Source organism: Copadichromis virginalis, linkage group LG2 (assembly GCF_057382275.1).
Source record: "Copadichromis virginalis isolate Kocher_CV1m ecotype Utaka linkage group LG2, C_Virginalis_male_GT1.1, whole genome shotgun sequence".
In the NCBI taxonomy this organism is placed as follows: domain Eukaryota; kingdom Metazoa; phylum Chordata; class Actinopteri; order Cichliformes; family Cichlidae; genus Copadichromis; species Copadichromis virginalis.
Window position 1 is genome coordinate 13,960,090 of NC_140619.1, and position 25,366 is coordinate 13,985,455.

Consider the following 25,366-nt stretch of genomic DNA (forward strand, 5'->3'; position numbering starts at 1 on the left):
ATCCACCTAAAAGGTTTGGAACGGCAGTGAAAAATATTTTTTATATATATCTCTATATATTTTGTATTTGTTTTTCATAAATAAATGAATAAAAAGAGAAAAAAGACTCCCAGAGGAAAATTGTGAACTGGGCCTTTAATGTTCACATTATTCACCCTGGAGTTTCCTCCTCCTCGTTGGATTCCTCTGGCAGCTAGTCAAGGTTCAACTGATGTATTTCTGACCTTTGTTTGGATTTAAAACGTCATCATTGTATGACATGAGTTATTTCTGATAATCATTCCTGAGTTCTGGTCAGGGAACATGGTGACTTTGTAGTAAACAACAAAGGCGAAACATGGTCGGACGGACAGCGCGGCTGTTGAAGTTGTGCAGGTACGTCGGTCCCGCTGCAGCACCGACACTGTGTTTGAAGATCGTTTTTTCAGAAGTGCGAAATCTTTTCGTGACTTTTAGCGAACTTTCTTCGAAGTTGTGCTGAGCAACTTTCAGGAATATAAAGCTCTCGGGGTTTGATGAAATGTTCATTATTTCTCTGTTTCACTATCGAGTCAGGGGATTTATGATGCTTTCAAGTTCCCTGGGAAACTCTTTTTTTCCCTCTAGCTGGCATTTCGGCTCTGGTGTTTATGCACGGTGGATGAGAACGAGATGATCACTTCCTCAGCTGTTGCGTTCGGACGTAATGGAAGAAAATCAGCGATCGGAAAAGAAAAACAACCTTCTGGCTCTCTCCGTTTTCTCACTTTTCCCTCAGTCCTGCTCTTCAGCTTGCACGGGCATGTGTAGGGAATATATATTAGTTCAATAAAAGAGTGAAACTGCTTTCCCCGGACCATATAGCCTTGAGACGACGCCTTATAAATATTTAACGTCTCGCAACCATTGTGGGATTTTTTTGCTGAAGGCAGCTCAATTGCAAAAGAGGCGATACTGCGTAATTCAGAGGATTATTCATTTAATTTGTAGCCTGTGACTTTTCTTCTCCCCCCGCCGCCTTTGCTTTGTTTAGCTCGATGCCATTTGTTGCTGGAAATAAATTCAGGCAGACCGCTGTGGTGTTGAGGTGTCACTTAGAGGACTGCAAATTGGGCATCAGGAGAAGAGAGAGTTAAATAAAGCATAGGAGAGCAGGGCCAAGGCAATCCTCCAGTTACCTGTGTTTTACAACTCTCCGAAGGCCTGATAATGGAGCGTAGCCCACTATACCACCTATACTCTTCCCTCTTGTAAAAGCACGGCATGTGCTTGATTTATGCCGCTTCATTAGTTCCACTTGGCGGTCCAGGTATGCCGCAGTAGGGAGGTGCTGTAAAATGAAGATGTCAGCGAGGAAAGCTGATAGATTGACTGGTTAATTGGTCCCTGTAAACACCGAGCTGATGATTAGAGGTTCGCAGGACAAGGGTTAGGATGAGTCCCCAGAGACCGATCTGTCAGCACCGGTGGCTCGATAAATACGTTGAAAATAAAGGATGCTGCAGTGTAAAGAGAATTTTGTCTCTCGGACGAGGCAGGAACAGGACGGGCGGCGTGCCGCTGGAGAGCACGACGGCAGTATGAAACAAGGAAAGAAGTGCAGCAGAGAGAAAGCTCTGGAAGATGTGTCTGCAGAGAGCTCAGCTTCTTCCTCGGTGTCATCCTTCATCCCAGCTCCAGTTTTCCATAGTGATCATTTACTTTTGATTGCGTGATAGTTGTGACGATGGTAACTGAAGTGAGGGTGTTACGAAGGCACAGGAGGTGGAGAACGGTGGTGTGTTGTTGGAGCTGGGTGAATAATTGAATAGAAGGACTCGTGACTTCATACAGGCTGTGATTGCACAGTGAGTGTCAGTGATTTTCAGCACTGGAAAAGAAATACAGGCTGTAGCTGAAGCTCATATTACAGCTGTCAGCTGCTGAGGAACCCGTCATTAAGACTGTGACAGCTTCATGGCTGTGACAGCTTCTCCTGAAACACTCCGGGATGTCTTTTTTTCCGTGACGGAGGACTGTGGGTAGAGTACAGATGATAAAAAAATGACAGCAGAAAATGTGCACTGCTGTTTGGTTGTTGCAACTGTTAACGTGTTGCTATTACTACGAGCAGGAGAGATCTTGCTGCCTCTGAAGCGGTTGCGTCGCAGATGCAATCGGTCCCTGTTTTCAAAGCAACTTATGCGTATCAACGCATGTGCAAATCTGATGCTGTCTACATACACAGAAATGCACAAGTTTGCTACCTACACTCATTCCTGCCAGAAGCTCATAGATCTGAAACAGAAATCCTCCACAGAGAGTGACCATGCACGCCCGCAGCTCAACAGCAAAATGGCACAGGTGCTGAGCAAGCTTGCGTTTATAAAGGAAAACAACCAAAATGTAACCAGCTGAGTCAACCCGTCTACTGCAAAGAGATGAGTTGCAACAGTCGCACTGCAGTTGTTTGGAGGTTGCCTCCTACCTTTGCAATTTCTTTGTGATTGAAAGTGGTCACTGCAACTAGTTACAGTCAATCACCAAAAAAACATCAGTGCGATGTTTGTTAGTAGGGTTTAGCTACACTGTGACTAAACTGATCCCCTCCCAGGAGATTACCATGCAGCGTTAACCTGATAGATAATGTATGATTTGGATTTAGCTTCACATCACTCTTTGCAAATGAATCCACAGTAGGGATCACTGGATTTAACCTCCACTCTTCCACTTCAAATCAAAACGTAAATCTGCTCCTGAGACTGAGCCGTGCCTGCTTTACGGCGCCACCGTCTTTTGAACAAGGTGGAGGACCGGCTGTTGTCGTCTCAGTCATTGTCAGCAGATGGGGATTGAGACCCCTCGAGAGGCTTGACTACACTGTGAGGACTGATGCAAGACCTCAGAGTGTCACTGGAGGTTGATTAAGAGGGCAGGGATGTCATGTTTGTCGGCCAACATAATCTCTGAAGCCTGCGCCAAGCTGCTTGGATTCACTTGATAACCCGTATGAAATATGCATCTTTTTTGTTGCTGTACATTCAGCTACAGAAAAAGCGATTTGGCAGAAGAACCGCAGAATGAGGCTGACAGAAGGCTGTGATGGAGAGTTCAATGATGCCAAATCCAGTTCCTTAATGTCTGAATAAACTGGTTTTCTTGGTCTGTGAACAGCAACAGAGGACAGAACTTCAGTGGAAGAATGACACCTGATTTGGATTTCTGCTTCTTAGTTTTTGAAATAGATGGAAAATCAGCAAAGGCAATAGTTCTTTGAATGTGTAATGTGTAAACAGAGCTGGGCTGTGTGTTACTGGACTGGAGCTTCACTGCTTGTGTCCTGCAGTCTTTCACATATGGCACATGGAGGACTTGACATACCATGCTGTGCAGCGGATGCTTTGCCACGATGGAAGTGGGAAGCCTTGTCCTGGGGTGGCGATGAGAAAAATCAGGCCAAGCGGTCGTGTTTTCGGCCATCTTTAAACTTCCCCTCAGGACGTGCTGACGCAGAAATGCTCCCACGGGCTCATTCCACTATCCACAGCTCCTAGCGTCAGTTGGCAGCAAAGTGTTTGTTTCTAGCATCAGTTTAAAAATCACAGTGAGGGTGAAATGTTAAGTTGGCTCCAGTCTGCCGAGGGAATGGTGCTGAACTATTAATCATTAAAAAAGCAATTACACGCGCTTCCCCGGCAGGTTTATCAGGCTGCCATCTTCATGTTATCTCTATTTAGACCCATCTACTTCCTGGATCACCACCAAGCTCTTCTTCCCCTGTCAGTTCTGATTCACAGTGAAAAATGAGCCGACGATGATGACCGGCAAGTACAACACTAAGAAATGAAAGACGCTTGAAAGAACCAATACAGTTCACATCTGGCACCAAGCTAAGTGGAGTATTTCTCATCTGTTGAATGAGGAAACTGACTTTTTTAAATGTAGGTACACGTGTTCATTCATTCATTTTTCTGCAAGAATTCATGGTGACCTCTGGAGCATGTTGTGGTTGTTGCAGACTGAGGTATTCTGAGATTATCAGTGTTTCATTTGTATTTAACGTATTTTGTTGGTATGGAGTATGCTGGTGTGCCACAGGAGTTTTTTTTCTACCTAACTGACCACAGATAACTTTATTCCTCTTAAACACCCCAATAAACATCAATAATCAGCCAAACCACTGAAGCAAGTTTACATCAGCTTGCCTAAAGTCACTGTCACTGACCCATAACCAAATCTGACCATGACCGGGGCAGTTGGGCCTCGGGTTGGCGAGCAGGTCATCTACTGATCCCAAGCTTGGTGGAGCAGTCCCCGCCCCCTTCAGTCCATGAAGCACCATTGGGTAAGATACTCAACTCTGATTTCCCCCGAATCATTCCTTAGATAAATATGCACATAAAAGTACTTTGATATAGAGGATGAATGAGACTTGTAGTAGAAAGTACTGTATGAGTACCAGCCTGTTTACCATAACTTGGCTCAGATCAGCAGAGCGTCTCAATCAAGGAAGCACAGCAATTATAATCCTCATATTTAAATTATTTAAAAAAATAAAATAACTGGATGAATTTATTAAAACATTAAATTTGTCCAATCATTTTTGAGCATCTGATAAAACAATGACTGTGTTTTAACAGTTTGATTTAAAATCCGCGGTCATGTTCAAAAACCTATGAACCTCAATGAAAACGACAGGAAAATCCTAATGAGTCCTCTTTAAGCTCGTGTGTGTGGCATGATGGGGAATCACACACACACAGAGAGAGAGCTGTGTTTACAGCATCTCTGCAGGAAATGGCTGCGGCAGCTGCAGTTAGCAGAAGTGCTGAGAGGCCGAGCTGGGCCAGTTGTTTCATCCTGCTTTATTAATGCTGTCACTTGTTTTTCATGGACATGGAGTTCAGCTGAAAGAGAGCGGGATTATTCGAGCCGCTCCACCTCAGCAGACTAGCATAGTCGCTAGCCTCGATTAGCCTGTTCGTGTGTGTGTGTGTGCGTGTGTGTGTGCGTGTGTGTGTTAACTTTACTGAGGGCCAGTGGACATGAATAATTGTAAAAGCATTCACAGAAATAAAAAAATTCAAATTTTGTTCAAACCTCAGGCACTTTTACAAAATGTAGCCTAATTAGTTACACATTCATTAGCAAGAGAGTTTCATTAGTTAAAAAGAAAAGTTCCACATCTCCTTGCATTAATCTGACATTTCAAATTGGCTTCCATTTCACTGAGCTCTGTGTGATGTTCTGTAGCCAGCAGGGATGAAGAGCCATGTGATCAAACTATATCAGCTGCAACAGTCGTGTATGTAGGTGCTGCTAAATCTATATTAATGGTTGTTGTGTGTTTGTGTGTTCATGCACGCCTCAGTGCACCTTCATGTCTGTGCACTGTAGCATATGCTAAGTGTTTATTTTAGCATACGTGTGTAATTGTGTGTTTTGTGCTTGATAAGTGACATTCGAGGTTATTGTAGTAAAAACTAAAACCAGATGTGAAAAACATTTTAATTACCTAAAATAAAAATTAGACTTCAAACTAACTGAAACAATTGTGTGAAATGAAAAAAATTTAAAACTAATAAAAACGTGTGTGTGGTGCTGTCTTTACACAACTGAACACAGACGTCCAAAGAGCTGAGACTCACATTGTATTTCAGCCACAGCTGGACAGACCATTAAAGGTAGAAACGCAAAATGATGACTCCGCAGGGGTCTAAGGTAGAAAACCAAAATGACTGCTCTCCGGGGGTCTAAGTGTTAACACCAGCGTGACCATCAACATCAGCATGTGTGTGAGGATGGAAGCCTTACACCACCGCCGACACCGCTTAGAAACATCAACGACCATTTTTTTAACATCCTGTATAACCAAAGTTAAAAAAGGTCGTTCAGGTTTAGGTTTCTGAACAGTGTTTACATAAAATCTGCATAAGAACACATAGTTCCGTTAATTGAAATTGCTCACATGCATTTTAACGAGCACTAATTAAAAGAGTCTGCACTCAGAAATATGCCAGCACGTGATGAGATTCTGAAACTGATTCTGTCTGCAGCTGAAAGCAGACGGTTTAATTGAGAAATCTCCCTTTCATTCACGATGCATAGAGCGCGTTACGTAACCGTTCTCGTGCCTGTAGAAGCGCACTCACGTCTGCTCTCAGCGCTTGGCTCGCACGCTGAGGCCGATATAAGCTACAGGATCCTGTGACTCGGTGCCAGCTCGTCCTCTGTGACACTTAACGAGCTGCTGCTTCTTCCTCTTGTCTCTGTCTTCAGCGGGAAGCAATAATGGAAAACCGTCTCTCTCTCCTCTCCTCTCCTTCACTGCATGGTTATTAAATGAACCGCTGTGGTGGAAAAGAAGGAGAAGGAGGAGGTTTTCAGTGGGTATTAGCTTCTCCTTCTCAGATTTTTGTGTCACGTGCTCTGAGGGACGTCAAGAAGAAAAGACAAATTGCGATATCCTCCCCTCACCACCCTCCCACCACGGAACGAGAGGACTTTGAAGGAGGGATTGTGAACAAAGCCGGGATGCTGAGGAAACGTGTCAGAGGACTCGAGTTAGGCCTGAAAAGCCATTCTGAGAGAAATCACGGTGATAATGTAATACCAGCCGCTTTATGGATAAACCCTGTGATGCACTCAGAGCCTGCGCTCACCTCGTATCACGCGGGTGCAGGAGCCCACTTGTCTTACAAGCAAGTTTTGCTACACTAAAATATGCAGATTTTAACAAAATGCACAATATTGAAATATGGATACAGAAAAAATGAACGCGCTGCATAATTTATATCAGTGCTTGAATTAATCTTACACGTGACAAAATGCACAGACATTGTTACAGACATTTTCATTCAGTGTATTTAATTACAGACTCAGTAGGTTTTATATTAAAGTGTACACACATTACATAAAATATTACCCAGTAGCTTTCTCTGAATCATGTGTGTGTGTGTGTGTGTGTGTGTGTGTGTGTGTGTGTGTGTGTGTGTGTGTGTGTGATATTTCATCATATATTCCTCCAAAATCCTCTTCTCTACACAGATACAGGCTGGAAAACATATTTCGATCATTCAGGCACGTTAATTTATCTTTGGTTTGATGAAGTAAAGCATGAAACTATTAACATTAGAAAAATAGAAACGCTCCCTTTCAGAAGACAGACTGCAGCAAAACAATATTTTAAACTTGTGGAAATGAGAGAAGCCTGAAAGCCGACGGCTCTGATCTTCTTCTTCTCGCATTTTAAAGTTTGCATTTAACATCGAGGGTGTAAATCTGAAGCATACCAAACACACAAGCTGTATATTTACATGGTTGGAGAGCTCTGGGTACCGTGCAGAAGACAGATGACAGATGCAGAACAAACAGAAACACAGCAGAGTCGGTGAGTGTTAGACGTGACTGTAACCAGCATTAATCTTCCACAGTTCCCACGGGTCTACTTCGAGCATCCCTTATCTATCACATCTGAAGTAAATGAACCCCAAATGCTGGCAGGTTAAATGTCTTCCTCTCCTCCTCCACCTGCAGAATGCGGTGATTTCTCTTTAGCTACAGTGGAACAAACTCATTTCTCGTGCAGCCACTTTCTTTTGCCACAGTGGAAACCAACTAGGTTCATTTAATATCTCAGTTTCTCAGTCGCTCTTTCTGCTTCGCCCTCGTTTCCTCACACGGCCGCGTCACTAATCTGTCGTTTGCGTAAATATGATGCTGTACACGTCACATGACCATCCATCGCCTGTGCCAGGCTCTGATGATCTTTTACCTTTTAACCATACGTCGTCAACCCGGTGCCTTAACCGCATCTGTCTGTGCGTATGCCTCCGGCACTCCTCACACTGTGACAGAGAGCGTAATTGGCCTTCAAAATAATCCAGACCCCTTCCTTCATTTCCAGCTAGCCGCCAGCAGTTAGAATTAGACATCGAGTTTAACCAGGGACATTAAAGGCAGACCGTGTGTGTGTGAGAGAGACCTTTGACTCATTAAAAATCAAATACATTTTTTTCTAAGATCTCTAATGGGAAATGGATTAAAAATAATCGGATTACAGTAATCTGTTTACAAAAATGTGTTTGAAATATGTAGGCAGTTATTAGTGTAATTATCTCACAGACAAAGAACTGATCATACTGTGTCTCCAGACTTAAATCCAATACAAGGAAAATGCTTCATTTGAGGATCATCCTGCTCCTACTGGAGCTGTGAAGTTCTTTGAGCCTGATGAATGGAAACATGCAGACTGAGCTGATACTGTGATAAAGCATGATATCAGAGCTGACGAGGCCTCTGTGATTGGTTCTACTGGGAGGATTTTTATTGGTGTAGTACACCAGCGAGCGTGATGTGCTAAAAATGTTTATAAGGAAGGTCAGAGGGGAGAACGCTCAAAGGAGTGATTTTTTTAAAACCAGGTGTCTGCAGTGGAGATGTGTATGTGAAGACTTTAGTTCAATCACCGTTTAACAGAGAAGGTTCCCCAAAACTGTTTCAATGAGGCCAAATTATTAGAGGCGGCCTGAAGAATCACAGACCTGCAGGTTCAAGCTGAAACTGGACACAAAACCTTTCGTCTTATTAATCCTCATGTTTTTAATAAATGTCTTATTTAGGTATTTCTGTGGTGTTTTGTTGAATCTGTGTTTCAGTATTTAGTTTTATTCCTTGCACCAGCCATTATCACGCCACCTGCTCTTTCATCGCTCATGCAATAATCTGACTGACTGACTAAGGCTTTATTATAGTGTCAACCTTTAGCATATTAAACGTTAGTTTCAGAATTTGAAAACTGACTTTTTATTCTACATTCATTGATGCAGCTTGACTTGGTTTTCAGAGTTCAGCCAGATTATAATGAGTGAAAGGAAAGAGAAAAGAGAAAAAACACGAACTCTGAAGCCATTTAGCCATTTAAATCAGCTGTGTTGGATCAAGGACACATCTGAAACCTGCAGGACACCTGCCCTCGAGGTCTGGAGTTCGACACCTGTGCTTTAGAGGAAGCTGGGGTTGGTTCAGTGTGATTGGAACAGAGGAGAGCTGAACTGCTGGGTCGGTGTCCGTGCTTCTTACTGCATTTGTGTTTGTAGAATCCAGTGAGACAAAGAATCGTGGAGCCGTGCACGGGGCTGCTGACTCTCACCTCGACTAACTCATCAACCTTGAACGCAGCGTCTCGTCTCTGAGAGGAGAGAGGGCAGACTGTCTTGGTTGTTATGATTCCCTTTGAAAGGACACTATGGGTTTATTGACACCACTCGAGTGGGCTTTTCAAGGCTCGGGGGGATGTGTAATTGGTTTTCTTGTTTGTAGTTTTCTCGAGTTGTAATGAGACGTTTGCGCATTTCCTCGTCTCAGCGGCTCTCGGACAAACTTCCTGCTGTTGTCAGGCAGTAGGATGCTGTCAGAACATTTAATTCTGGAAAAGCAAGTTGTTTATTCAGCCAGTGTTTGAAGCCAACTTTCCCCCAGCAGAAGGTTTCTTTCACTTTGTTTACTTCCTGCAGTCTGCCATCAACTCGCTTCAGCTTTAATCTTCTCTGCTGCTTTAATATCCGGCAACACGCAGACTGATACACGCAAACACATCCACTCAGCTTACATCGATTCAGAACACAAGAAGAATCTTACGCTGTAAACTAACCCCGACAAAGTGCAGCAAATATCAACAGCGAGGAGAATGTAAAGCAGGAGGCTGCAGACACCAACCAGGCCTGAGTAACACTGATTACCTCTCCATCATGGCACCTGTTAGTGGGCGGGAGATATCAAGTGGTCATCAGAGTTGATGTTGGAAGCTGGAAATATGTGTGAGCGTGAGTATTTGGCTCAGGGCTCACTGATGATGCACTTGGGAAACGAAGGCTGGTCCGTGTGGTCCGATCCAACAGAGTGGTTGCTGTAGTTCACTCTGCAGGAAATGTTCATGCTGGTTCTGATAGAAAGGAGTCAGGATACACAGAGCATCACAGTTTGTTGTGCATGGAGCTGCAGATCAATCAGGGTGTCCATGCTGACCCCTGACTCTGATAGCAATGCGGTTATTAAGTGATGACATATGAATACTGCTTCCGGGTCCACACTACTCTGGGTTTTTAAGGTTGTGGTGTTTTTAACATGTTTTAATGATTTGTATCTTGTGCTGTTTAATTTCAACAAACCCCATAAAAAAAGTCAGTGATCACTGTCAGCCTCGCTCGGTTTTTATCATGTTTTCATGCCTAAGTTTAATTAATTTCCTCAGAAATTCAACATGTCCTCAGTGAAAATCAATGAAAGCTCTTTTAGAAGTGGAACAACATCTAAAGGCTCATCAGAAATTATTACCCACAATGCACACATTCACTCTTTACAGCTTCTATACCGACTCAAATTCAAGCTGCTTGCAGTGTTGATGCAGTGTTGAATCCATGTTGAGCTCTGCAGTCAACTCTCACGAGCAGGTTTTCCACGTTCTGTGATGACAAACACGTCTCCACGTCTTCTGTCTGCATAAATATTATGAACTCTAACTTCTCGTGTCTCTCTGCTCCCTCTCTCCAGGTCCGCCTGTCAACGTAACCTGCAACATTTTCATCAACAGCTTCGGGTCCATCGCCGAAACAACAATGGTGAGCTGATTTATTCTCCATATCACACCTCGGTGTAAAGACTTTCACATCATTTATTTGTCACTTTTGTCTGTGTGGATTCGGACGGTCGGACAACTAATAGAAACTGTCACGTCTCGTCGCGGCTGTGTTTCCGCTCGGGTAACTCCGCCCTGAAAAATTCAATTAATTTAAACGAAAGCTTCACCGATATTCAGCACATCCAAAAGTTTCACTTTTATTTCCCTTTAAAAATTAAAAGCATTCTGCCCTGTGAGCATTTCGAAATTTCTCTGCCTCATTGACCCCGTCTCCCATTTGCTACACTTCATTTGTTAGAGCGCATCACTGCCGCGACCATTTGCATAACAACGTAGCGGCCCCGTGCCTGTTTGTACGCAGTGGAGTGGAAATTTACGCTCAATCATTACACAGAAAACCCATTAGTGCTAATATAACTGAACCAGCAACCTTCACAGAGCAACAAGGCTCAGAGCCGATATGACACCAACCAACCTCTGTGTGTCTTCGTATGTGTGTGACAACAGAGGCTATTTCAGCATCCGCTGCCTCTGTAAGTGTTTGTAAAAACGAGGCACGCTCGTGCCGCTAACCTTCAAAACATACATGAATCACTTCTTCATCCAATGAGAGCTCTGAACTTGTCAGCTGTGTGAACCTTCTGCAGGGCCTCGGGCACATTCGCAGATTAAACATCGTTCAGCGTGCACACGTGTAATGTGGTGTTGTGTTTTTTTACTTTGAGGAATTTTGCATCTAGTAGTAAAAGGCTGTTTTGATCAGCGTGACCAAGCACCCCAGAAAAGTCCTTATTTTCCTCCCTGTTTGCTTTTGCCCGAGCAGCTTTAGAATTTAACAAACACACAAACACTCCTGTGAAACAGCCCACAGCTCCCTGTCTCTGGCAGGTAGTACTGTTTGAAAAACTGGTTTTCAAGGCCCTAAAAGTTGAAGGTCAAAGGAAGGTTTTATGTTCTGCCATCCTGTTAGCAAAGAAAACATTGTAAAAACACCAAAACAAAAGTGCATTTTTCCTGCGAGTCAGATCCAAAGTCTTTCAGTTTACCTGTGTGCCAGCGAGCCCATTAAGTTGACTCAGTCTGACACGGTGTACACGTTCCTGCTGCTGCAGGAAATACTGACAGTAGTGTTCAACAGCGTGCCGTTTCCCACTGTTTAACTACTGTTCCAAACAGAAACACAGTGTCCTGCTGCTAGGGGAAATTGCGTAGCCCATTTTGAAAAAATATATGACATTTATCTCATCCGAGTGAAAGAGCTCGGGTAATAGAGAGAGTCCAGAAAGTTGTGAAAGACAAAAACTGTATTGTTTCTGGCATTTAGCTTTAATTCAAAGTGAGGCCGCAGTGTCAGCAAAACTCAAAGAGACAGCACCAAGGAATCCCAGTGAGATGCATCCGTTGACCATTCATGACATCACCTCACTCCCAAACCACAGGAAGTAACCCAGGATTTTCCTTGATCTCAGATTTGGAGGCCTCAGATCTGGTCTTGCGGTTTCTACTTCACAGCAAACCACACACGGATCGTTACCAATGAGTATACACCATATGGACAAAAGTACTGGGCTACACCACTTCATCTATGAATTCAAATCAAGTGCCTGGCCATGCAGTCTGCCTCTACCAACATCTGTGACACAGTGAGAGGAGTTCACTGAGCACAAGACAAGACAAGAAATGTGTGTCCTGTTAGATATTCCACTATCAGCTGTATGTGGAAGCATTTAGTAACCACAGCAGCTCAGAGCGGGCTCGCAGCTGAGGCTAGTAGTGCAAAGACGCTGCAGAGCTCCAAACCTCCTGTGGCATTACCATCAGCACAGACAAAAGGGGGGGGGGGGGGGGGGGGGGCAGGAGCTTCGTGGCTGAGGGGCTCCTGTAGGTGTAATGTGAAGGTGGCCAGTGCCTCATATTACATTATTACTTTAAAAATAAACATAAGACCAGGAAAAAAGAGGGAAACACGTGGGAGAATAGAAATGATAAAAGAATAATGTGTTTGGAAGAAGAAAGGATGGAGGAAGGAGAGAAGAGCAGAAAAATGGTAGAAAGGAAGGAGGAAGGAGGAAAGAAGGACTGAGGCAGAGCCGAGCAGCAAAGATAGACATCCCACAGTACACACACACACACACACACACACACACACACACACGCACACACACTGGTGGCTTCTACAGATCCTCAACATGCAGGAAAAAAATCCAGATTTTCTCTCTCACAGAAGCAAAATCAATGGAAAAACTGAAGAAAAGAACACTTTGTGGCAGTATTATTCATTAAAATGATGAGCAGAAGAACACAGAGAAACTTTTAATACCTGTTCAGCTGATGTCCCGCACCTCACCTGCTTCAGTAAAGCTCACTGGGTTAAACAGGTGACCTACTGCACAGGCCTGAGCTTGAATCCACCCTCCTCCTCTCTCTCCCACCTTTCTTATCCACTCTCACTTGCCCTGTCATAACAGGGGCTAAAAAGCACAATTAATATTTACATATAAAGTCAGAGTTATGTCATAGAAGTAGACCACACAGGAAATGCTTCACGCTCTGGACACACCATCTATAGACCAACGAGACCAATTTACGGTGGTTTCCAGTGCTCGGATAAAGTTCTGTGAGAAAATGAAAACATGTTGAAGATCCAATGAGAAACAGAGACCTGAATGAGTGTTTTGATGATGATATAGAAACCAAATATAACAGACCATAGAGTCAGTCCACGCACTGCAGACCACAGTCAGAGCTGGTGCTCTAATCTCTCAAATGGTGGATTATAGGAAAAAGCAAAGTACTGATATAAATGGATTTATCAGCTTTTATCAAAGCAGAAAATCCATTTTAAACCTCAGGAGGCGAAACACAGAGCGAGCAGCAGCAAGGACGCTGTTCACTGCAGAGTGTAACCACACTCCATGCTCAGCACACACACACACACACGCACGCACATACACACACACACACACGTCTAGCTATGTTTGTGAGAAGTATATTTTGTGTTCCTTACCCAGAAACATCACAAAACCAAAACCAAAAAATGTCTAAACCTCTAAAATGTCCTCGACGGGTCCTCACAAAGACATAAGTGCACACGTGCATGTATCCACCAAGTTGCTGGGGCGGGTCGCTGATAGATGGAGTGAGTAGAATGGCGCAGTGCTCGCTAAAGTCCCACCAGTACACGGCTTTATTCCTGTTTCAGCGCTCTTCCCACTCACTCTCTCTCTCACACACACACACATACACACGTGCACACACACACACACACGCACACACACACAAAATCTCTCTTCATTCTTTCACACTTCCTTTGTAGCACACGTGCACTTACAGCGTGTAAAACACACACACTGAAACCTTAAACATCTGATTACTGATTATTGGAATATTAAATCATAACTAAGACATGTATTATATTAAAAAGTGTTGAGCTGCTGTTTCTTTTCTTCTTAACACAGGTCATACATTTTGATATAATTCCGAAGGTGATAAAACAACTTTTTAGCCATGCAGCATGACAAACAGCTGGGTTTATATTTTAATTGCGATATTCTTGCACAGTGAACTCAGCCTGTTAATACCCAGAGTACACGTTTCTAATACCAAAGCATATGACAGAAAATATAAACCATGTGATCATAGTATGAGAGTGAGCTTCAAGCTTTTCTTTCGTATATATGTCAGGTTATCTAAAATGTTATCCTCATGTGCACTAATGAGTTTTATCTCATTAATTTGGACTCGTGTGCATAAATGTGCACTACGTGTGTTTGTGAGTCATCGAAGGAAGAAATCTTACAGTAAAGTAATCTGCCGTGTTTTTGTCTGTGGAGTCAGAATAAAGGAATGAACTTTGTGAAGTTTTGTCAGTGAAAATGCATCAAAAGATTCATTTTGTGCTCATATTTCATACAGCGCTGATCTAAATGTTACCCCGGGACAGAAAACCAGATTCATTTCAGATATATAACCGCTGTCTTCCACTGATGTGCTGCAGCTCTGTGCCCTCCCACTTTTCTTTCTCACATGTCTACAAAATCATCATTTTCCAGTTTTTGATTTGTGACTTCACATTCATGGGAAACTGTAACCATCTCAAGGCAAAAGTTTCTCATCATCAAACAGGTTTCAGGTGGGTGATTTAATTAGAAGTTTAAATTGGACACGCCAAGCTCGAACGGTCCAGGTCTAACGCGTCGGCACCCTCCTCGCCTCTTTCGAGATCCGGGCAGAGGCTTGCTTCCTGGATTTCTCATAAACTGTTCCGACATCTCACAGTGCTGCAGGCGCAGCGTTGGCTTTTTCCCAGGCCGCATGCTGAAGACAGCATGTTTCCCTCTCCACGCGCAGATGTGCCACCATAATGTGCGAGCCTCCGTGACCTCCTACCTCCTCCTGAGCGCCGTCCAAGGAGACGGCAGGATGTTATGACAGGCATGGAAGTAGAATGTGGCTGCCGCTGTAGTTGTTGTTGCTGCAAGAAGAAGAGGAGGAAGAGTATTGCATCCTTTCATGCGTGGTTTACTGCCTGAGTTTAATACATGCTGAAATGAGCAAGGTATTGTGTAAGTACAGCAGTTCCTCTGCTGATGGTTTCATAACAGCACATCGACGGTAGATGGTAATGTCAGGGTAGCACTTAACAGTCCGACGGCCTCATGTCTCGTTCTCAGATAGGATTTAATATGAAGCTGCCTCAGTATAAACGTTTTTAATAAATGAGTCATTTGCTCTCCTAACGCTGAACTATTCCCTGAAATGAATCGTTTGTGCATTCAAATTACTTTGCCCTCATTTCGGTCTGAGACAGATTTGATATCCGCTTGCTGATTTCTGCATTTTAATGTTTGTCCATCTGCAGCCACGAGGAGCCTCTGACCCATAATGATGAGGTTTTATAGACCAAATGAATGTGCAGTGTGACCACTTTTTCCAGTGAAACAATTAAATACTTTCAGGGCATTTCAAAATAAAATATCTTTGCAGATAGAACATTAACTGCAGGGTGTCTGTCTCTCAGGCTGAGAAAGCTCATAATCAAAAATGCAAGTAAACCTCATTTATCCATTTTGAAAAAATATATATTTTCAGTTCATGAATTGAAAGGAAAAGCTGCTCGCTCTGCTCACTTTCAGAATTAAAATCACAGATTGGATTCTGTTAGGACTCTGAAGCTCATTTACACACAATAAATCAGGTTTAACCTTTACTATATACTGCAAACTAAGACATGCATTTTCATTTTTGGGCACTTTTAATGTTTTTCTTTGCAAATGCATATAAGCATGGATTAATCCTTTGTAGACTGTGAGGAGTAGGCTCAAAGAGTTAAGGTTAGAGTAATATTAGTAATAGTATTCAGTCTGATAAATGATCATAAACGTACCCTACCATTGGAAGCATGTTGTTACCAGTGCTTCTGAGAGCAGTTGGACGAACAGACTGGTACGAGTTTGTTTATGTCTCATATTTGTTAAAAGGAAATGGACATGTGCGTTATTCAATGTGATCACGTAGATCCAGTGAGTACATGTTTTAGATTTACTCACACAAACTGGCTGCAGGTTAGAGATGTTTATAAACATTCAACAGCAAACAAAAAAACAAAATTAGAGCAAATACAAACATCAGGAGCACAAACATGACTGGACAGTGACATAACCATAACCACCCCCATCTAAGGAGCTTGGAAATAAAAGTGTCTGGACTTCTTTAAGTTTCTTGAAGACGTTTCATCCGAGAAGCGTTTTAAGCTCAGGTATTTAACCCTAGTGGGAGTGTCCCTTAAGAGGGTCAATGGCCCACTATTGATCATCTGCACCATCACATGAGCCAAGGTGTGAAAAAGGTGTGGGTCATTATCAGCAGAGGTTTCAGGTAAAACCATTGTGAGACCTTACCTCATCCCATCATGTGACTTACTGAGATCAAGATGTGAGTGGGTGCCTGGGGAGGTTCTCAGACAGTTGGTGTTGTGAGCCCCACCCTCAGTTTCTCTGATGACAGGGATGACAGTGTTGTTCTGTTTGTGATTCTGTTTCTCCATAGTTGGTTTCTGACCTTTTTCCTGTGTGCCTTTGCTGATTTGATGATAACCATATGTTTTAAGAGCTTCCTTTACTAGTGTGTGTTCCCTCTTTTTCCCTTCAGGCTTAGAGGGAACATTTTCTGCCTGGTGTTGTAGAGTCCTGATTACTCCAAGTATGTGTTCCACAGGGTGGTGGGAGTCAAAGAGAAGAAATTGGTCTGTGTGTGTGGGCTTCAGGTAAACTTTAGTGTTGAGGTTTCCATCCTCCTCCATGCACACAGCACAGTCCAGAAACAGCAAACTGTTATTCTTTGTGTCTTCCCTGATTAACTTGGATGTTTCAATCCACTGAGTTGATGTGAGCAGTGAAGGCTTCTACTTCTTGGATTTTGACCCAGGTGTCATCCACGTATCTGTACCAGTGGTTAGGTGGTGTCTCTTTAAACGAGCCCAGAGCCTTTCTTTCCACTTCCTCCATGTAAAGGTTGGCTATAATAGGTGACACCGGGAGCCCATAGCACATCCACGTTTTTGTCTGTAGAAACCCTCGTTGTGTTTAAAATATGTGGTGGTGAGGCCGAGGTTTAACAGTGTGCAGGTCTGATCGGACTGAAGCTGGTTCTGCAGTCTACACTGCCTAAGTTGTATGCCAGTGAAGAGAGAAACCACATCAATGGACACTATGGTTTCACCTGGATCCAGAGTAAGTTTCTGGAAATTGTTGGTGAAGTCAGAGGAGTTTTTAATGTGATGGGGTGTGTTCCCCGCAGGGGGCGCGAGGATGGTGGCGAGGGACTTGGAAATGTTGTAGGTGGCTGAGTTTATGCTGCTAATGGGACTCCTTCTTTGTGGATCTTCAGAAGTCTGTAAATAGAGGGTATATCACCCCCTGGGTACAGACTGGGTACAGATTCAATTCAATTCAATTCAATTATTCACAAAATAATTCACAAAGATTCACAAAGCTCATAAACAGTTGAACACAGACGATCAGTACAATGACCCTGAGTGTGAGACTTTTTTATTTCGAGTTTATTTTTTTTTAAAAAAGGTGAGTGTTAGCACAGTTCAATAACCTCATGTAGCATACAATATTAACACCGTTTGAGTGTGGCGTGTTAGCGGGACACAGAACTGAGGAGAAATCAGGACCACCAGTGGCGGGACATAGCAGGGAGAGGAGTGTGGCCAATGCTACAAAGACTGTGGATTCACTGAGATGACCCTGAGCTGCAATTCACTCAACACATACATAATAAAGTTAGCAACAAAGGCAAATGAATATAAATAAACAGTGTAAGACTAATTCACAGTGGTAAACCAAAACATTGAGAGGGCATTTGTTTCCATTGAATTTGACCATGTAGCATTTTCCGACCTACTGCAGCTACAGTTGCTGCAAATCGTCAAGCAGCTTTGCAACCCCCCTTTACTCCAACATTTCATTAATGTGTTGACTTCTACTCTGCTCATAGAACGCCATACCACTGGATATACATTACTGCAGATGGATACAGTAATCTTCTTTTGACTGCAGAGAAGCCGACTGACCTGACATGTGCATGATGACTGAATGTTGATTATGTCTGCCAGGTTTGGGTGTTTTTACCCATTTGATTGTGGTGTAGAACTGCACAATGGGGCACTGGTTCTAGTGGAGTCCTGTGATCTCTGAGTGCCCTTCTAGTTATCTTTGTTTTGAGAAACTTCATCAGGTTCCTGTCTGCCCAGCTTTTGCCCTTTCCAAGCTGATATCAAACCATAGGCCCGTCAATGACTGATGGTCCTGGCATACACTCGCTCTGCTCCTCTGTATTTCCTCGTTGGCTCTCTGCATCAACAGACGCTCCTCATCTCGGCTTCATTTCAGGATATTCATCATATTCTCAAGCAGAAGAAAAGGCGACTCGTTTGAAAGGTCAGGCTCATTTGTTTCATGTGAGATATTCAGTGTAATAAACAGTGATAAACGGCGACTGGGGCTCACTGGGGCTGATTGCCATGTGACTGCATTTCACACACATACACACATGTACGGCACTGTGGCTCATTGCTCCTTTAAATGCCACCTGCCGGGGCTGCTGGCACGCCGTACCTCGTCCCTGCAATGCTTTTCTGCTACGCCACGCCGCTTAATGATGGCTCCAGCTTGGCCGGAGTGGCCAGGCTCCATGTTCTGAGAATAATTGACAATTAGGGAGATGGAGGGGCAAGCTAAATGCCATCCCACACTCAATACAGAGACTCCATCTCTGATTGTGAAGCAGAAAATGGAGAATGGGTGGTGGAGGGGTTATACAACAAAGCTCTGCGGGAGCAGCGGTTCATATCTTCTACCTGGATCGATTGCACTGCACATGCAGAGAATTTACAGAGCAGTGTGAGAAGGGGGGAGACACGGGACAGAGGCAGAAATGTGTCGATACAGGTGATAAAATACAGGGAAACCAGTGTAAAGGCTAGTTCTACTCTAACGCATAGAAGAAGGGAACGATCTGAGGGACAGAAAAAATCAGATGATCCTTTAAATGCTCAATGATTTACTTTAGTACAGCCACTAATTACAGAGATTCAGACAGCATCTACTGGAGACTCTCCACCCATCCCTAACCTTCAACCAAACCATGGTCTTTATGTGATCTCAGTCAAATTATTTTTATACCTAAACCTAAATCAGTTGTCCGTGTTGTCATACTGCAACCACGTTTCCCACACCGCGTTTTAATTTTGAGGTGAAATGAAGTAAAAAGCCTTTTGAGTCTAGGGCAGACGGACTGTCATGTTCAGTCAGGTCTGACTGTGCGAGAGACGGTGGAGGTTAATTTCTGTGCTCTGTTTTTGATCTGACATCCATCGATTCAGACTGCAGCTGGATAAAACCTATTGAAACCAAAAATGAACATTCCAATATGTGATCCAGATGAGCCATAATCAGCAGCACTTATGAGCACTGTGTGCTGACAGAGCCAATCAGAAGAAAAACTGAAAGTGTACATTCAGAGCCGCCTGAATGCAGAGCTCCTTGTTTAAAATATTGCCCATATTTGGTGAGGAAGAACATTTAAGATGAGAATTGTAGGAGGCTATATACACTAACAAAACTTAACTTCCTCCTGATTGTCCTTTGTGGCCAGGATGTGTACTCATGTGTCATGAATAACACTTTTTTGTCTTTTAATCAAATGTAATAAAAAAAATATTCTCTTGTTTCTATTGGCCATTAAGCACAACATTTCCATCTGTGTTCTTCATCGTCTCGCTCCACATCCATCTAGCTATGATTTCTGGCAACACACAACCCCAAGAACAAGTGCAGAAATACAAATAGAGATTGTGAAAACAAAAGCACAAAGCCGAGTAGTTTGAATACCCTGAGGCTGAGCAGGATCTGAGAGATCACACAGGTTCACAGACAGGAAACAGATCTGTGCTGTAGCTCAAGGCTACAAGTCACCACCATCAGTAAAATCTCCTACATTCACATAAAGGAGGAAATGACATATGGATAAAGACCCATAGCCACCTGCTCAGCTCTGTCCTTCACTCCGTTGCTGCGTCTGCCTGTATCTGTCGATCCGGTCCTCCATATGGAGTTACAGCTTCGTGAGTCAGCGGTGCGGTGACCCTTGACGAGCCTTTTTTCTCCCTTTTCCACATTTTCTTTCTTATTTTATAAAGACAACATTTCCCCATGGATCCGTGGATATATTTTACATCCTTCTGTTCAAGGTGTGTCAGTTGTGCTTTACAGCTTTTGCTGTTACATGTTAATTTAAGGCTGAAGTAGGCAAAAAAAACCAAAAAACAGAATAACATTACAGCGTCTTTCCTACTGCTCTCCACTGTCTGCCCTCAGCACGTGTGTCAACATACGACACCAACACATCGTAACAAACCACTACAACACACTCACATGTTCAGGGAAAATTAAGTTAGCAGATTATCCACACAGAACAAGAACAGCGAGTGTGAACTCCAGCTGTTACCAACTGCGTAACTACGGTTTTATGAATATGCTTCATCCATATGAAGACGCTTTTTTAATATTCATTATCAGACTCTCCTTTTAATGAGTTTTCTTGCTTTTCTGGGTTGCTCTACAAAGCTGGAAAAACACCTTTTCTTGCAGTATTTTCTGGTATTTATTACACTTTCTACTACCAGCAGCCACATGCACACAGATCTGCATTTGTAAAATGTCCAATGGAAACTTCAGCTGTGTAAAAACACTTGGCCAAAGTGTCGCTCATTGCCTAGATTTTGTATGCAAACCAGGTGCAGTCTAGTTTCCTCTCAAACCACTTCATCTATAAGACACAGAATTGTTTTTGAAACGTTTTGCCCAATCATTCCCCAAAATTACCACCCACTGAAGCCTTTTCTCTGCCAAAGCAGTTTCCTTCCCACCTGCCTAGTCTACTTCAGGGAGAATTTGGACCTCCAAAGAATGCAGCAGTGAACATGAGGATAACATGAGAGAAAAGATAGGACTGCCAGGCTGTGAATGTGATAGTAATGTCGACCGTTGTGTATTCCACCAGGACTAACTATAGTGCCATGCAATAATAAATGAGCTTCAGACCATGCCAGATGTTTGAAGATGTTCAGTAGATGTTCCTTCTGCCTTCTTGCCCATACCTCTAACACTTCCATATCCTCTGTGTCTCCTTGCAGGACTACAGAGTGAACATTTTCTTGAGACAGCAGTGGAACGACCCTCGGCTGGCCTACAGCGAATATCCAGACGACTCGCTGGACCTCGACCCCTCCATGTTGGACTCCATCTGGAAACCTGACTTGTTCTTTGCCAACGAGAAGGGGGCCAACTTTCATGAGGTCACCACCGACAACAAGCTGCTACGCATCTCTAAAAATGGCAACGTGCTCTACAGCATACGGTGAGTGGAGGATTGTTTTATATTCCAACTGTGAGAGAGAGTGGTTATTAAACGGCTCACAGCACCATCTTTGTTAAGATTTCTGACTGTCACCTGCTGACAGAAACTGAGAGCAGTGACCTCACAGGTGAAGGAAATGTTGGGGTAAAGAGCTCAGCCAGTTGTGAGGGGCTCAGAGTAGAAAAGGAGCACATTAATGTGGTTTGGACATCTGTCTGGGATGCCTCCAGGATGCTTCCTGGGCTGTTTCAGGCCCGTCCTACTAGTAGGAGATCTTGGGGCAGACTATGTCTTGGCTCTTTAGGAACACCCAAGTATCAGCTAGTGGAGCAGGAGGAAGTCTAAGCCTCTCGGCTTAGACTGTGGCCTGGACTCGGATGGACTGATAGTGAGCTCAGTGCTCCTACAGATAGATCACACCTGTACGTGAACAAATTTGTTTGGCACAACAAAGCATTCAGACTATCTTTCTGCTTGCTACTACTGCTGGACAAGACGGGTAGAAGAGCACATCAGGAACTTTATAATTTAGAGAAGAGCGATAAAGAAAAGTTTCACACCGGGATGAAGAAGAGTGTTTATAGGATGGGATGTCGTACTGAAACAATCAGTTATAAAACTGTGATAGGAAATAAAAAGTGACTGTCCTGCTCTGACTTCCTGTTTATTGCATTTCACATACCTCCCTCCTCTGCTTCAGAATTCTATTATTGCGTCAGAGTTGGAGGTTTTTATTTCCTCTACTTGCTCACTTTTTTTCTCTTTTTATCTCCAAGACATTCTTTTCAAGGCTTTCAGAGTTATAGCCTCCTTCAGCTGACAAACCTTTTAGCCTGCCGGAGCCTCCTCCTTGCTTTTATTGCGTTTGCTCGGGGGCAAATGAAAAAACGCAGGAGCCATGGTAATCTACTCTGCCTGTTAGTATTCCAGCAGTGTGCCTGATCCATTATCAACCTCAGTTTTCACCTTCATGTCCAGCAGCAGGAGGAGGAGTGAGATTGGCCCTTCTGCACTCTGCCTCCTCTGCTGCTTTCATTTTTTTAAACTTGACAACATCAGAATGAACCCTCGGTTGATCAGCTTGATCTCAGAGGCGACAACACGACTCGGGATATTAAACCATCCCGGGGGAAGGGGGAAAAGTGGGTGCTGTAAATGCTGTTTTCTTTTTTCTATCGTCATCACTCATCGGCAGAGCAGCACAAGGGGAAGTCATGACTGATGCTTGCTTCTCCTCCGGCATGAAAGCAAAGTTTCTGAGACTGGATGGCCAGATTCGCATGTAGTGCAATCTCCCGCTGCACTTCAGACACAAGCACATGCTAGCACTGAAGTAATATAGAGTCCCATTCGTACTTTATCAAAGGGAGAATTTATGCACCGGCACCAGTTTGCAACTGCAGTCAGCAACACCCTACAAAACAAGAGGGAGACCCCCAAAGATCAGACCCCATTCGCAGCACTCGGCCACAGTAGAGACAAACTCTGTTTCAACTGGAGGAGACCGCCAGCACCAGGATCTGGGTGGGGGAGAGCACAAATGGCAAACCTGAGACCCAGCAGCTGCAGAGAGCACTCACTTTCACAGACAGTGAAGTTAAGAGTGTCAGAACTGTCAGGTGTGGGTTTGATCATTTCTTCCCTCACTGAAGAAGAAATTTGATGGTTTCTTTTTGACACAATCTCTGTAACCTCGTGCCTGCTCATTTCCACACCACCGGCGCCGAGGCTCATTCTTCCCTCCAAGAATAAATGATGCTTCAGATACCCTCTATTCCACTCTAACTGGGGCCTGGCAATCTCACTCCTCTTTCCATTATATCTGCTCAGGCTGTTCCATCCCAGCCGTTGCTATCTAGGCAAGCTGCAGACAGATCTCAGAGACTCTGAGAGAAAATAACTTAAACCTGGAAATTTTATGGACCTCATTGAATCTCCTATTAGGCATTTGCCTCCAGCTTAACTTCAGCAAAAATGGAATTTTTCCATTACAAAATCCACCTGCTCCATGCACTAGGAAATGATTTTCCACCCTGTCCTCCTTCACTGGTGACATCTCTCTACCTCATGACTTTGCTTGCTTCTTTACTAAGAAGGTAACAGACGTTAGAGGTCAAGTCAGTGAATCTCCTCCCACTGAAGATGTGTCACCACTTTCCTGATCAGGATGTCCCCAGTTATCAACTCTTGAGTTATCGCCTAGAATTTTTCCCATCCATGCTCTTTTAAGGCATCTCACCCCCGGTCATACCAAACATCCTCCATCCATACATCTTGCTCCTTTCACGCGTATGTTTTTTAGCCATGTTTGAGAGGGTGTAGATCCTGAACATGAGAGCTGATCCATCAACTGTTCACTGAAGCCTCACCAGAAATGGATCAGTGGAAGGGCGGCTGTCAGGAAGACATTCTTAATGAAGAGAAGCATTTTTCAGCAGGACAATGATCCCAAACACCTGGATAGAAGCACACTGTGGAACAGTATGGATGGGTCTCCCCAGAGCCCGGACCTCAACTTTATCAAAGCAGTGTGGGATCATCCTGACAGAGAGCAGAACAAAAGGCAGAAACATCCATTAAGCTTTGAATGTCCTTCAAGAAGCCTGCAGAACTTTTTATAAAAATGGTTATACCAATCACTCACTGTCAAGCTTGTTAGAGTTGCACAAACTCTGTTTCTGCCTCATGTGCTGTATTTCCATGTATGTTTCAATAAATTGCTGCAGCTGTTTCCCATTTTCCCAGCAACATGGAGGTGCACCCCCCAAAATACAGATACACAATCTTCACATTTACCATCAGCAGTGCAGAAAAAAGATTTTTCCATGTCATCCATCTTGTAATTAATTTGAAGTCCAGCTTCGTTTTACAGTCTCGGAGAACAATGTAAAGCACTTCCTCTGTCAGCATTTAGGTGTCACAGAGCAGCAGAAACCACCGAGCTGAGTCCGTCCCTGAGAAAGTGGGACATCGGTGAAAGCTGCATCACGTATGTAGCACGAACTCAGCATCCAGTGAGGCACTTGTAACAATGTGCAGACGAGGCAAAGTTTATCTGGAGCATTGGGCGGACTGGACGTGTGTCGTTGCAGAAGGACTGAGCGTGTGCAGTGAAATCACCTCCTGCACTTCACAACAGCTTGCTCAGCTCACACTCTGCACACACCAAACTGAACTTGGTGCTTTTTCCAGGTTTTCTCCCTGAAATTTAAACTGCAGTGTAACATTTGATGCAGAGAACACTTTGATATTTATCGTTATCTGGCAGGAAGCATGTCACCTGGATGTACGTGCTCCGAGTTTTGAGGTTAAGATTAAGTGAAATTAGCAAAACTGTTATTTGTCATTTTTGACAGTCTGCCAATTTATCAATTACTTGAAAGACTGAAACAGTGGATTGTAATAGTGATAGACTGTATTGAGTTCAGTCTATAATTCCAAGGAGTAGATTTTTCAACAGCTTCTCTCATTAAAAAAATCCTCAAACAAGTTTTATTTTAGCTGATGGATGGAATTGCATGTTTAATTTCACTAATGGTTCTTTTTACTTATAAAATTGCTTTTTACATTCATTTCTGGGAAAAACAGACTATTTCCAGAGATGCTCTGCCTCCCATTCTACTTTTAAATACTCTAAACAAGTAAGCCTGCAGTGCGAGAGTGAAGTGCTCTAATAGGGTGATATGGTACTACCAGGTCATTAAGATAAGATGGGGCCTGATTATTTAAGACCTTGTATGTGAGGAGCAGGATTTTGAATTCAATTCTGGATTTAACAGGAAGCCAATGAAGGGAAGCCAAAACAGGAGAAATATGCTCTCTCTTTCTAGTCCCTGTCAGGAC

At 43.5% G+C, this 25,366-nt stretch overlaps 1 protein-coding gene across 4 annotated transcripts in view; it reads left to right on the forward strand.

Annotated features, from left to right (window-relative positions):
* glra1 (glycine receptor, alpha 1) overlaps nucleotides 1-25,366 on the forward strand; it is a 126,337-nt gene that overhangs the window by 46,053 nt on the left and 54,918 nt on the right. For all 4 annotated transcript variants that reach the window (XM_085471687.1, XM_085471695.1, XM_085471672.1 and 1 more), the window contains 2 exons: nucleotides 10,510-10,577; nucleotides 21,300-21,523. In XM_085471687.1, the coding sequence (XP_085327813.1) occupies nucleotides 10,510-10,577; nucleotides 21,300-21,523 (292 nt within the window). The remainder of the gene's footprint in view (nucleotides 1-10,509; nucleotides 10,578-21,299; nucleotides 21,524-25,366) is intronic.